Source organism: Excalfactoria chinensis, chromosome 2, assembly GCF_039878825.1.
Source record: "Excalfactoria chinensis isolate bCotChi1 chromosome 2, bCotChi1.hap2, whole genome shotgun sequence".
Taxonomy (NCBI): domain Eukaryota; kingdom Metazoa; phylum Chordata; class Aves; order Galliformes; family Phasianidae; genus Excalfactoria; species Excalfactoria chinensis.
Window position 1 is genome coordinate 69,439,153 of NC_092826.1, and position 14,855 is coordinate 69,454,007.

Sequence of the window (14,855 nt, forward strand, 5' to 3'; positions counted from 1 at the left end):
ACCTTGGCTTGTATATAGCTTGTACATGTGACCCAGTTGCTTTCTAGTCAACATTAGCAAACATCCAGGCTTCAAGACCAGAGAGTTGATCTGTCAGAAAACACTACCATTCTCTCATTACCCTCAACACCCACCACTCACCTCCTAAGAGTAAGTAAAAGCTTATGCAAGAGGACTGATGTCCTTCCACAAGAACTCAGGTTTGTTGCCCTGAAATGACCTCCATATTTTCATCTGAGCAGCATCGTATTCTGATCTGAACTACTACACATTTTTGTCCCCTATGGTTTAGATGCATCTCTTTGGTCAAATCTGCCCTATTTTGATTCATGTAACTGTCAGGTGGGCTACTTGCTTTGTGAAGTGATCTATGACTGAGCAGCATTGTAGATCAGATGTGTATATGGAGTCAGCCCCAGGCTGCCTTCTGCCTTTCAAGTCTGTTCCCTCTACTTGAATATGTATTTTTTGCTCCGATATCTTGTAACTGCATTAAAATATTGCAGTTTAAAATGGGTTTCTTAACCCCATCCCATTTTTCAAACCGGATACTTGGCTCCTTGTTTTAAAGATGAGAAAGGAAAATGTTTGCTATTCTGAAGGAGATACTGTTAAGTTTGTCGTGCAAACTTGGTGTAAAGCAATCTGTAGCTCCATTTCCTTAACATGAAAAATATATTGGTTATATCTAAACATTTTTGAATTTGACTAAGATGACTATATTCCAGCGTGTTAGTAATGAAGAATGTTCAAAAATTTAAGTAGTAAATAACTTTTAGATTGAACTACAAAAAGGTGATGATGAAACTGAGGAGTTAATGTGAGGAGGACAATCCAAATACAGAAAATGACAGACCCCAGAAAGTATATTGATGCATTTTTAAAAGGAAGGTGGAAGTTAATTCCATACTAGAAAAATTGCAGCTGTCTCTTCACATCCTTGTCAAATCTGTTCTCTCTGAGAGCACCTGTAAATAAACGTTTGGTGCATGTATTTTCTGTATCATAGTCAGAAGTTTGTATTGAGTCTGTAGGCTTACTCTGAGCAAAGCAGAAATGCCTTGAGTCACATTTCAACTTAATTTGTCTCTATTTTAAACAAATTACTTCAGTGTGGAAGCAGTATAAGAATGAGCTATCACCTTGCATAATCAGACTTTCCTCTAGGTGCTCATTGCTAGACTAGTAATGAGCAATGTGTTCATAATATCCCTTTGAATGCAGTTACAACTAGCGTAACAGTCCACTGGATTTGGCCATCAAGGCTTGATCCAGCTCTGTCCTTTTGTGGAAGTGATGACAGAGCATGGTTTAAGTGGCATCTGTATACTCCATTCTGCTTTGAAAAGTCTGTATCAGTAACTGCAGCTGAGTTTATAACTTAAAAAGGTGATTTACTTTTAACAACAGTTACTGTTGTATAGAAACTACTATTGGCGCTGATCTCCTCAGCACTCCCCACCCCAAAGACTTTGTGGTTAATTAAAGGGAAGAATAAAAATTCTGCTTGATTGCCTTTCAAATGATGTGAGTTTATTTCTTTTAGTTTTTGTATTTTTCATTTTGATTTCTCCACACAAACCAGTTTTGGATCGTTCTACCATGATCATATTGCATCATTCTCCTCTGCAGCCAGTTAGGTAATACTGGATGGGTGGGAGCTGAGGAATGATTCTAGGAATTGTGATTTAGATGGCTCGGAGTTCAAAACATCAGCTTTCTTCTGAGACTTTATTGGAAATAATTGTGAAGGAAATAAACACAACAGAAAACTTACATGGTAAAAGGGAATCTTTTTTTTTTTTTTTTTTGTACAGAGCGTGGGCTTGATCATGCCAAAGAAAATTCAGCAGTGCATATGTTATTCCTGAAGAGGCTGTAATCAAATTAATGGAAGTGGCAATGATGGATTCTGTTTTTAGTATTCGGTGTACTGCTTGGTTCCATACATTTTAATTACACTTTAAGATAAAATGTCAAATCTTCTCTTAATTTATAGCAACGACAAAACAACAGCAAAAAACCAAAACAAAAATAAAAATAAAATACCAATGCATTTATACCAAGGAATTATCTTTTCCCTTTTAACTCATTCAGCTTCTTTTTAAATCAAGTTTAATGAAGTTGTGGAACAAAATCTTCCCCTTTCCTAATCTCTTAAGGTGCTTCACACTGAGAAGGTATCTGTACAGCAAATGGCAGTATGATTTTAATAGCTATAAGCTACTCAACCTTGACTGAGAGTCTGTTTAAAAAAAATAATACGTTTCCAGTGTGACAGACCTTTATTAAAATCATGTGTTCTCTTGCTGCTTTGCTCAGGTTACGTTTCCATCTGTAGATAAAAAGTCTGAAAATAGTTCAGTTTCCAATCACTGTCATCTAAGTCTGTTCTTGATAATGGCGTTATTGAGCAGGGACTGAGCCCAGAGGAAACTGTCTGTCAGCACCTACAGCCATCTAGTTATGCAGGGTTGATGTCAGCAATGTGGCTGTAGGGGACCGAAATGGCTCATGAATATTGCAAGTAGTCTGTGCATTTAGAAGGTCAAGGTTTTACAATACATAGCAGTGCTAGTAATATTAGTTTACATCGCTGTTCTAGATGAGTTGGATATGGGAACATCTTTTATGTCCAGTAGTTCTGGGGGACATGTTTTGTCACCTTCTCAGCTATTCTATTTTCCCTCCTAATTCATTTAATTACCCTCTTAATTTGTTTTTGAAGGCTACAGCAGCAAAGCGTTTAGAAAGAAAATGACCACAGTTATTGTAATGGCCCCAAAGCTAAATGATATGAGTATATTATTATTAAGCTTATGGCAGAGTTCCTAACTTGAGATTGATGTGTTTGCACAGCTGTTGCTAAAGCTGTGGCTCCAAACAATCGCTGGTTGTTCTAATGAACTCTTCTGCTTTGAATCAAGAGGATGGAGGAAAAAAAAAGAAAGATGGCTATTGAAGTTGGTGTTGGATTAGTATGTTTATTTAGATTAACACGGAACTGCAATAGGTGAAGAGCAGAGGAAACAAATTGTTTTTTTTTTCTAGTACAAGTTGTCTGATCACTTTGTGTTTTTTAACAAAACTTGATTTTAAAAGTTATTTCTTCTGTATTGTTCTTCTGACTTACTACTGTCACTGTGTATTGCCTCTTTGCTTAACATTTATGAGCTTTATTAATAGCCTTGAAAATATCATCAGCAATTATGATCGATATCTACACTTTGTTTCAAAGCATCTGATGCTTACCATGTATTTTCTCAGTTTTAATTGGGAATAGTTAGAAGTTTTCTCATATTTTTTAAGACATTTTGAAGAGTTGGGTAATAAAATGCACCTGCTTTCATCTTTTCCTAGAAGCCATTCATTCGTAAATATATGGCAGAGGTTATTCTTGCTCAATTTTCTTTCAATGGCTCTGCAGCATTGTATGATGATTTAAGATGCAGGTTTTTTGTCTTCGGAAGTCTGAAGCTTTTTATTTTACTGCTTATGCTAGGCTCTTGGAACCTAATTTCCTCCCTACTTATACGCACATACTCAGTTTCAAAATGACACCAGCAGAACTGTTCATCCCCTACTTTCTTGCTTGAACTTGCTTGCAGTGACGTTGTTTTGCTAATATACAGCCTTTTTGCTGGAGTAGTGGAGGATGATTTAAAATCTGCATAGGATAAATTCCTTCCATTTGGATGCTTTGCATTGTTGAGCTTTCCACAGGGAAGCATGGCATGTGTTGCTTTAAGTAACATCTGAGACTGCTTCTTCCTAAAGCAATTTCTGCAGTCTTGCTTCTCTCCCACTCGTCCCCCATATCCTCCTCTACTTTTCAGTAGAGCTAAGGACTTCATAATGCATCTTATTTTATTTTTTTTCTTTCCTTTTAGTTGGCTGTTCTGTTCTTTATATTGCTATGACCTTTTTCATATCTGTTCATATCTTCCTCTTGCACACAGCACATCAAGATAAGTTTCTTTGCTACTTCCTAACTGTATGTCATGGTCTGGCAATTATCTTTATCCATTTCAGAGGGTAACATTACTTTGTAGCAACAATTAAATGTGCAGATTGTACTGCAACTCAATAACAAATGAGTAAAAAGGAGTCGTACAGTTGCCCTGATTAAAAATGGAAACTGCTCATCACACATCTTGTGTAAACGGTGGCTTCCATTTGTAGTGACATAAACCTCTCCACTAAGAGCAGAGCCGCATCTCCGCCACTAACGTCAGACTGCATGGCCCTTCATAAGTAGGTTGCACGCAGCATGCGTGAGACAAATGGCTTGTCAACAGCCAGAAAAACTTTCTGCCTAGCATCTTAGGCGCCAGCACTGCCTACAAGGCCCAGGACCAGAGCTTCTTACATCACTCTTATCCTTTTATTGGCTCAGAGATCACTTCTCCCCACCAGCCAGCTGTTTGGTTTTGTCAGAGGCTGGGAGCAGTGGGAAGGAAGCCAATGCTGCCAGCTCCCACTGCTTCAGGAGCTGTGCTGTGCCCTCTGACAGCCTCTTGTGCTATTGTCTGAAACTAATAAGCAGTGACAGGAGTGGGAGGCAGACTGGAGGTCAGGGTTGTGTGAAACTTCTCCATGCCAGGCTGAGATTTAGGCTGTGGCCCTGGGCCTGCACCAGAGCATCTGACAGTCACCTTTCCTGCAGCATCCATTCTGCTAGAGGAGGGAGTGGGCAGGCTGTGCTTTTGTCTCATCTTCCAATTCGATCATCCTGAAGTTAGCTGGACATTGCTCCTGAGACCTTTCACAGCTATTTAATGAAAGAAGAGTGGCACCTTAGTATTTTTGATTACATGGTTTATGTCAGCCCCTATGACAGAGTTAAGTGTGTGTGTGTGTAACTATTAAATGTACCAATGAATATCTTGTCCATTCTGGATCTGCAAAGGAAATGCATTAAGGATTCCTTCATGGTGATGTGAAATGATGTCATCTCCAGGAGGCACAAATGAAGCATAAGAACCAGATGACCAACTGATGGTCCAAACTTGCACAAAGAAACTCACTGAAGATTGTTCTCGAAAAACAATACAGAACTTTAGAAATAAACGCATGGGCTGCTGTTCATCAGCTCTTATGTAAAAGCGTGCAAGCCCTGTGCAATTTTAATTAGTAGAAGCAAAACCCAATCCAGGGAAGGTAATTATACTGAAATGATTGGGGCACTTTGACCTGTAGAGATAGAGACTGACTTGCTCTCTGCACATAATGGATGTTATTGGACTAGCATGAGATTGAGAACTTGACTGACAAACACAGACATAAATCTGTCATTGATGTATCCTACCAGGCACCTGGATGTAGCTGTCTTTAAACGTGAGCAGACAAGTGGCCAAAAGAATAGAGTTTAGGTCAAGACATAGTATGTAGCTTATATTATAACAGGGAAGCTGTGATTAATTTATTAAAACCTTATGGTTTTCACAAACTGTGAACCTAAACTTCAGGAGTGTAAGCAACTTCTAATGCTTACTAATTGTGACCAAAAAAAAAAAAAAAAAAAATAATAATAATAATAATAATACTTTTTTGCTAAAGTATGAGAGAATAACAGATTATTGCAAATAACTCACAAAGTCTTCTCTCCCCTTCTGTGGTGCTGCCTTGCAGGAATATACAAGATATAGGTTCAGAGTTGGTTTCTCTTTTTATCCCTGAGGTCTAAGTTCCAGGGAGCACAAACAGAACTACTGCTGTTCACTCAAGGAAGTCAGTTGTAAGAGGAGGATTTTTTACAGTATAAGTTTTGTTGGTGTTTAGCTCACAGCCAGCAGTGATGCATTTTCAGTACTCTCTGTGTGCAGTCTCTAATGAATGTGATATTGTTAATACAGTTTAAATGTTAAGAATTTAAAACCTTGATTTTCTGAACAGAGTAGGATGGTAGGAGAGGATATATGGGGGAAAAAAAAGAATATGAGATGACAGAACAGTAGTAACATAAAATCATATTAAACCCTTCAGGCATATGCCACTGATTTTCTAGCTCAAATGCACAGTGTATTCCTTTTGCACTTACTTGGAGATTTACTTCATTTTTTCCTCAAGAGATTTTCTTCATTTTTTTCCTCAAGTGATATTGCGAATATATCTATTGGATGACTTTTCTCAGTTTCAGGAAGACTTTTGGAAGTTATTGAGATGTAACAAAGACTGTGCTAGGGTTTTTTTGTGTGTGTGTTTTTAATTGTAGACCTGCTTTGTGGACAGCTGTGGATCTTATTTAGAAAACTGACTAGTATGTGGTTTACAATTGCAATCTATCTGATATTAGAACAGTCACCCTTTGATAACTTGGAATATGTAATTACGGAATATATTTAAATTCAAACAGTGAGGACAGGTATCTGGTAAGATATACCAAGATATTGAGCTATCTTCATCTAGCCACGCATGGTAAAAATCTTACAAAACAAGTTATGCACTATGCCGAAATGCGAAATGATGGCAGAAAGGATTTTCTGACCAGAGGTGAACAGTGAGCATGTTTATTCCATTCCAAATACAAATGACATTGAAGGATTTCCTTTTATGTATTTGAATACTGGTTTTCTGCTTTTTATTCATAATTTTTAAAATAAACTAGTTTCTTTTTCTTTCCTAAGCTCTCCCCATCTCATCTAATAACAAAAAATAATTGTTTACTGGGCTGCAGTTTTATGGGTTTTTGTCATTAGAAGCAAAAATTGACATGACTGAGATTATTGCTTTGAAGGTAGATATGGATATCACTGAACCATAGCCACTTCCAAATGGTTCATCAGACTGTCCTTTAGAACTGACGAGCAGCATTCTTTCCCAAGTATTTGTAACGCACCCGCATTAGACCTTACTGAAGAGCTGGCTAGTTGACCTGTGTGATAGCCTTTCTTTGATGGCCCTCTGATGCGTAAGGCCATGGCGGCAGGCAGGGCTCTAGTGGCAATGTGACAGTCGGAGCCACCAAAGTTGCTTTGCTCCATTATTGTTTTTCTTTTCCTTCTTGACCCATCCCAGTTGTTCAGAGAAGGCAAATTGTTTGTACTTAGAGTATTACAGCATTTTGGTATTAGACAATGCACAGCAGGCCAGCAGGGTTTGATTCCCTAAGTAAGGAAGTCAGGGTTTTGTAGCCCGTCGCTCTCTTCGTAAAAACTAAAACTCTCAGAATGGCAATATGGAAGCAGTTAATATGAAGCAGAGTCTTTCAAGTCATCAACTAGCTCAATATGGCTGATTTATTTTTTAGGAAAAAAACCCGACTTTATTAATGGCAGATGTGCACGTTTCTTGTGTTAAGAAAGCTGGGACTAGAACGAGAATTCCCATTTCCCTTAAAGTTTCAAAAATTTGTCTGTTCATTGGAGGTAACTTTATCTTCTGATTTGAAGGGGGTAAGAACTCACGCTGCCTGCCCTTTTACTTAGCAATGAATTTATGGACTCCCAGTGAACTCTCTGACCTTACCAGCAGAGCGACATATGTGATTTTACTTTGAGAGAAATAGAAGTTAAATGCTCTCTGTTCATAGTTGAGCTGTGCATTATAAAACAAAGCCTGTCTCTTAAGGATTTTTTAGGTTGTTGTGTTTTGGTTTTTGGGTGTTGTTTTTTTTTTAATGATTATGAAGCTGTTCTTACTTAAGCAAATGCCCTTATTAAGTTTGATAGCTTATTGCTGGATTGGTATTGCTATGTGTGGTTGTTTTCTGTGTATCAGATTTTTTTTCCTCTCCCAAGATGGCCATCTGTTGCATTTATCTTTTTCTAGAAGGGAATCTGACGCAAACTAGAGAGTTTAGTGTACTTGAAACATGGTTGGGGTTAGCATACCCCAAATTTATTCCATCTGTTTTGTTTTTAAAAGTCCGTGTTGTTCTTGGTTTGATTTTGAATACTCCTTTTTCCTCTTAGCATGTTTTAGTGATAAAATATTCTTGAGCAACCCTAGAAAAACAATTCGTTATGTAGTCATAAAGGAAGCAAAGCCAATTTTAGTGTAAACATTCCCAAGCATAGTTATCAATCAAAGAGTGTATCTCTGATTATATGGACAGATAGTGGTGGACCAGGGGGAAATAAGACACCAGAGCAGCTTTTCTCATAGTGAAAGCTGAAATCTTTCTTTCAGTGATCTTGAAAACCTCCTGAATGGAATACTGATATTTCCTAACATTTGGATCTAGGAACATATCTACCTAAATGTATGAACTTGAAGAAGTATTTGCTGGTGTTGTTTTTGCTTGTTTTCTGCCTTTTTATTAATGACTGTGTCCTAGTCTTGTAGCCCTTGGCTAGAAATACCATTCAACTGAGGAATCACATAGGAGTACAATTTGCAGAGTCTGGACTCCTGTGAGCTGGGTTGGGCTGGGAAAATTGATGTTATGAGGTCTCCTAGGAAAAATTCTGCAGTGTTTTATTTTTGCTGAGTATTAACATTGATCTGTGGGACTGCAGGGATCTTTTCTGCAGATTTAAGGTGGGGGAGGGGGGTCGGGGGAAATCAGATCTGGTCTCTGAAGAAACTAATGAGTTGACATTCCATTCAGGTTAACACAGGTGATGTTAAGTTTCTTTTCTTTTTTCAACACTTTTTAGATATAATTTGATATTTAAGCTGATGCTTTTATGGCAAGGCAGTATTTTCATTCATATTAAGGCTTTTTCCTCAGTACTTCCATGCTTTAAAAAGTGGGACAGTGCTATCATTTTGGTGTATTATTTATATTTTGTTCACTTTTATGATTCCCTGAAGCCCTAATAATGCTTTAGTAAGTACTTCTTATAAAACCTTGCAGAAGAGAAGATGAGAAGCAGTTACATGCTGCACGCCAAATGAAAACTAACGCTGTGTGGGAGGATATGGCCAAAGTATGTGCTGCGAAACATGTCTGGCTAGCATTGTTTTGTCTTTTAGATCCTCTCCACTTGAGTGGAGTGTATGCATTTCTTCCTGCTCTCTTCCCTCCTCCTGCCCACAAACTATTGGCTGACTTAGGAGCAGGAGTGGTACAGCAGAAGTGCAATCAGATAAAAATACTACTTTCCCACAGTTTTAGGGGCTCTGAATCATACAGTTTGGTTTTACACGAAACTGAATAGTTGGTAAGTGTTGACCATCAAAAAGTCTGCAAAAAATGTGAGAAGGGAACTTCTTTTTAGAAGATTTTATCGACTGCAGGCCTGTTAGATGCATAGAGATATGCATGTTTATGGAAAAAATAAATCTTCCACCATCAGTTACTGCACTGCCTTGCTGCCTTTTTCTTAGCAGGGAGTAATTGTAAAGGAAGGAAATGTGAACTGATACAAAAACACAAAACAGTTGGTGCATAATGAACTTCAATGTCAAAGCCTAATTGGCTTTTTCTTTTGTTAAATACATAAATGAATGTGTTCTGTTTGAGGATAGAACTTGTGTGGACCGTTTGAGGGGCATAAAAAATCTGTATAAGTGAAAGAAAAAGATAGGTTGAGTGGTTATAACATCTTCAAGAGTCTTAAAAGCAAAACATTTAGTTTATGCTTTCAGAAACTTGTTTACAAGAGCACTGCTGTTCTCTGCTCTTCTGTGTTCCATTAGCAGAATGGCAGAAAGGTATTGAAGTACCCAGCAGTTGGAACTTGCTGTGATTTCTGAAATGAGGACTCTGATGAAAGTTAAAAGATATATGATACAGCGATGGTAAAGTTACATTTGGTGAAAGAGTGGTCAAACTAACTTCTTACAGAGGTTTACTAGGGGATTGTTTGGATTCCTGTGGAGAGCTTGCAGATGGTTGGGAGTTTTGTTTGGAATTTTTTTAATAAGCAGACCACTTTATTTAAAAAAGGAAAAATCTGTCATGCTGTGGATGCTGATGGCCAGTAGGCCTGTTTTTCAAACATATGTGCTGAGGACCCTTAAGCTGTAATTCACAGGCCTTCGGGGATCTCCAGACTGCAAGTCAAACACTGTTATATTTAATTAATTTTTTCCTTATGTTTCCTGCTTCACCAAAAAATAATAAAATAAAAAAGCGTGTGGTAATTCTGTAGCACTGATATCTCACGGTTCAGAGACAAAGCGGGCCAGCAGAAGTCTGCATCTGCTTTTTGGTAGTGTGCATTACTTGAAACCTTAAAAAGAAACTGATAGCATCAAAGGAAGTCAGCTTACCCTTGCGCAGCACACTTAAAGCTGTGGCTAGAAGGTAATTCTGCAGATGCATACTGATTGTGGGTTGAATGTGTTAATAGCTAGTTTGATGGACTGAAATTATGCGTTGTTTTCTACTGTATGGGAAAACAAAAGTGGTGGCTAATATCAGTTATTGTTCTGGAAGTGTTTATACAGAACAGCTTAGTGCAGATCTTGGCATTGCAGCTGATGTATTTTAACAGTCACGTGCCAACTTATGGAGGCAGATTTGGTTTTATTGGAACAAAGAAAATGTTTAAATCGGTCTGATAAAAAAAATTGGGATTGCAGGGAAAGGATGGTAATGTTTCTCTCTCTTTTTCTTCCCCTGCATTTTGCAGTTTTTGACATAATCTTCTTTAAAACACCATGAATGATAATGGAAAAAGATCTTATATTCACATTCTGAATTTCAGCTTTCAGTTGTGGCTTTTTAAGCTAGAATTTGCCCTTAATATTCTGTGGAAACAGAGCAGGCTCACATACTAGTGTGTAGATCCAAGGCAGTTGTGTTTCCAGTAAAGAATATTGCTGCAACAGTGACCATACTATCCTACAAAATTCAAACTATTTCTGGCAAGACTGACAGTGTGCTTCTTAGGGAAAAGCTGCCAGAAGAGGCGACCTGAACATCTGTGTCAAACTTCAAGAAGGAATGCAAACACTGCGTTTAATTCCTCAGCAGTAGAAACATTCAACAAAACATTATTTATGTCATCCTTATATAAACTATCTATATGCAAAAGTGCACACAGAGGAAAGCAAACATACTTGACAGCCTAGCTGAGTCTTGTTAATATGCTGGTGGTAGATAGTAGTCATAGGACTAACATTACAAGAAGAGAACTGTTGAGGGAAGAAACATTATGCTTCATGGGAAGAATAGATGTAGTCTCACAACAGCTAACCTGGTGGATGCTTACCATAATTATTCAAGTGACAGGAGCCTTGGTGGGAAATTAATACCAACCTCATGTGCATATAACTGGGGTTTAAGAAAAGTATATCCTTTGATTATAGAACTTGAGGCATTATCATGCTAAGAAAAACTGCTAATCCTTAGATTTGAGCAAATGGACTTTTCAACATAGCTATTCTCTATGGTAAAATAAAAATAAAAATTAAAATTAAAAAAAAAGGACTCCAAGATTGTTTAAACAAAATAAACATTTATGATGTAACATAAGTATATTATATAACAGATATTTTACTTCTCCTGATTTCTTAACTCTCCTCCCCACATTTTTCAGGATAGGAGGGCAGGAAATAAATAAATAATGTAACTACAGCATTTGTGATAACGTTTGGGATTTTCAAAGTTTTGCTTATTTCACTGAGGTAACACTTCTGCTTTTCATGTCCGTGCTCAAAGCAGTGTACCACTGTCAAATGTGCATCAGCAATGCTATAACAGTTGAGCCAGTCACAAGTACTTATTGAAAGCTTGACTATTGTAAAGAAACTGCTTATATTTGGTCGGTCTAGTATAGCATGAAAACAGATAGCTGCAGTGTCTTCAAAGGCCAAGTTTCTAAGTAATGTGTTCAGTTCTTGCATACGTCCAATCTGAGTATTTCAGATAGTCCTTAGTTTCTGTAAGACTGCCCCAGTAGAGTGTCTTATATTGAGCATATTAAGTTGCAGGTAAGCTTTGGGAAGTTGATGCAGGTTTTCAGTAGGGCTTATGCTTGTTGTGGAGTTTCAGGTGACATTAGCAGCTGTCAGGAATAGTTCACTAGTTTTCATACATGTGATTTTATAGTTAATGCTATGTTACAATCAGTCTTTGGCTGAAGATAACACTATTTACGTTTTTCCTGAGTCCAACTGGTAGAGAGTTTAAACAAATGGCTATTACTACTGTTCACCTTGTTTCTCACTTACCAGTATCTCAACTTTAACATGCTCTCCTCACTCTTTTTCAGACTCCCTTTCAGTCTCCAGCAATGATGCCAGTCCTCCTGCTTCAGTAACATCGCTTCAACCCCATATGATTGGGGCGCAGAGTTCCCCGGGTCCCAAGCGCCCTGGCAACACTTTGAGAAAATGGCTTACCAGTCCTGTGAGGCGTCTCAGCAGTGGGAAAGCAGATGGGCACGTCAAAAAACTGGCCCACAAGCACAAGAAGAGTAGAGAGGTTCGCAAAAGCGCTGATGCAGGTTCTCAGAAGGATTCTGATGACAGTGCAGCAACCCCACAAGATGAGACTATTGAAGAGGTATGTGTTCCAGGCAGCCGTCTGCAACTTGTTTCTGCATCTCAGCTGGATCTACATAGTGCTATATGTGTAGCTTAGAGCAGTGGATGGCCCCTCAAATCAAAATGTAGTTACCGCCACCCAAATAATAAACGTGTCAGATTTCACTGAAGGAAAGGAAATAGTGAACTACTGCACACATTGTTGCCATGGGCATTTGCTGAATGTCTCCCTTCCTCTGACATATATGTGAGCATCCCTTTAAGCCTGGAACTTGTTTATTAGCAAAACTGTATCCAGTTAGGCACAGACAGACTTTTCTGCTACAGACCTGTAGCTCAGATAGAAATGAATGGCACCTTATTTCTGCCACAAGTGCATTCACTTGCACACTATACAATTATTTCCTTTTACCTGACTCAAATCCAATGAGCGTTTTTTTTTTTTCAGATGTGTCTGATTAATTATTTTTCTTGCTTCTGATGTATTTGGCTTCAGACTTGGAACACTGTGAGTTACGCAGTGAGGGAGAAAAAAGGACTAGAGACCTGATAGCATGGTGAAGTAGAAATCGTAGCTTGGGAAAGTATATTAGCATCTGTCCTTGAAGGTCACACTGTAGAAAGATGCTGTCTGGTGCAGCTGTAGCATTATTTTGAGAGTATCTATTACTCTGCAATTCTGAGAATGAGAGAAAACCCACAGCCAGGTTTTCTCCTTAAAATGAGGAAAGGACAATTATCTTCTACGCTTGTTCCTTTAAATATGTTTAAATTATCCTATTAACTCAGCTGCACTCAACTTTGGCTAATTCATTTTCTAATGTAGTTTGAGGTACTGTCTTTCATCACAACTTTAAAAATCATACAAGCATTCTGCTTTCACTGCTTCAAGGTGGAGGTGGATATGAGAAAAGATGATTGACAGAACACTTTATGTTATAAGGGATTCTTATAGCCTTCAGATATCTTGATATGAAGGTCAGTGCTTCCAGTACAAAGTCCATGAATTAGTAAGTTAGAAGAATGGGACTCATACTTTGCAGAACTGAACTTGCATAGCATTACTTTGGCAACACTTTCCTGTAATAAATTTCAAGCTGACTGTATGCTTCTCAGTATCTTAATCCATCTGCTTTTTCCAGCCACTGAAAACATAACCTATGGCATCTGATTTATTGTTTTTTTCCTGTGTGTGTAGGATCATCATTTTATTATTATTTTTTTAACTGTTTGCGTACCGTCATATTGACTCGTTGGGAGACAGGTGAATCTACAAAACAGTCTTAAGACTAACTTGTGTTTAACAAGCTTTGCACTGCTAAGAAGGTTAACAGAACTTGAATGTCTTTATTTACAGAGGGGTCGGAATGAGGGGCTGAGCAGTGGCACTCTCTCAAAGTCATCCTCTTCAGGCATGCAGAGCTGTGGAGAGGAAGAAGGTGAAGAGGGAGCAGATGCTGTACCACTTCCTCCTCCCATGGCAATTCAGCAACACAGTCTTCTCCAGCCTGATTCACAGGATGACAAGGTAGGAAGAGGAAACAGGGAAGACTTTGCACGTTGAGCCTCTGTTTGCCCAAATCTTTCTTCTGTTTCCTGAAGTCTTGTAATGTATGCTGTATGCCTTTATGATAGACAGAAATAATCACTGTGCCATCATTAAAAGGGTTTCCTGGAGAAAATGTGTTCATAAAATATATTTGTTTTAAACATGTAAGAACAAAATTTTTCTTCTAGACCTTTGTATGCAGAAATGGGAAACATGGTGTTTTTGCGGGCCTGTTTACATCTATTTAACAGATGCTATGTTTGTGGTTAGAAAATGGTTGCTTTATAATCATACCTTTTGGGTACTCAAGATCAAATATTATGTGCATATAGAGTTTATCTGAAGAAATTAATAGTTGTGCATTAGAAACTTTTTTAGATCATAGATTGTTTACCAAGCCCTATTACTTTGAGTAGCCTCATATCTGGGGGAAAAAGGAAAAATCAACATACAAACCATGGCAGAAAGAGCTGTTCATGTTGACTTTAATGTTTTCTTAATAGCTGTGTAGGTATTTTTTATTATTTTTGTTATTTTTAATGTATACCTTTACAGGTTTGCTAAAAGTTTAATAGCCAAGTTAGGGTAATAGTACAGCTCAGGGTTGTTTTTCCTTTGTTTGTTAAAAAAAAAAAAAAGAAAATACATGCCAAAAAGGATGGGTAATAATTTTGCATCAATAGTTGAAATTTCTGGGTATTGGTAGCAATTGCATGAAAGAAATCTTATGTGCATATAATCTTCTTTTCTTAGATGTTGCGGTGTTCATACACTGGGAGGGTTCATTTCAAATTTCAAAACTGATCAAATGTTTAGAGTATAAGTGTCAAACCAAGACATAGAGGGTTTTAAAGTGCAAACTATGGGGACTTCTGCAGCAAATATTCACATTACAATCGTCTCACCATTTTGATGCTTAATTTTT

At 37.8% G+C, this 14,855-nt stretch overlaps 1 protein-coding gene across 2 annotated transcripts in view; it reads left to right on the top strand.

Annotated features, from left to right (window-relative positions):
- Positions 1–14,855, top strand: part of TRIO (trio Rho guanine nucleotide exchange factor) — a 224,951-nt gene that overhangs the window by 181,356 nt on the left and 28,740 nt on the right. For both annotated transcript variants that reach the window (XR_011902859.1, XM_072329481.1), the window contains exons 35-36: positions 12,108–12,400; positions 13,739–13,909. Coding sequence is in view for 1 of the 2 variants with exons in the window: in XM_072329481.1 (XP_072185582.1) it covers positions 12,108–12,400; positions 13,739–13,909 (464 nt within the window). In the remaining variant the exon portion in view is untranslated. The remainder of the gene's footprint in view (positions 1–12,107; positions 12,401–13,738; positions 13,910–14,855) is intronic.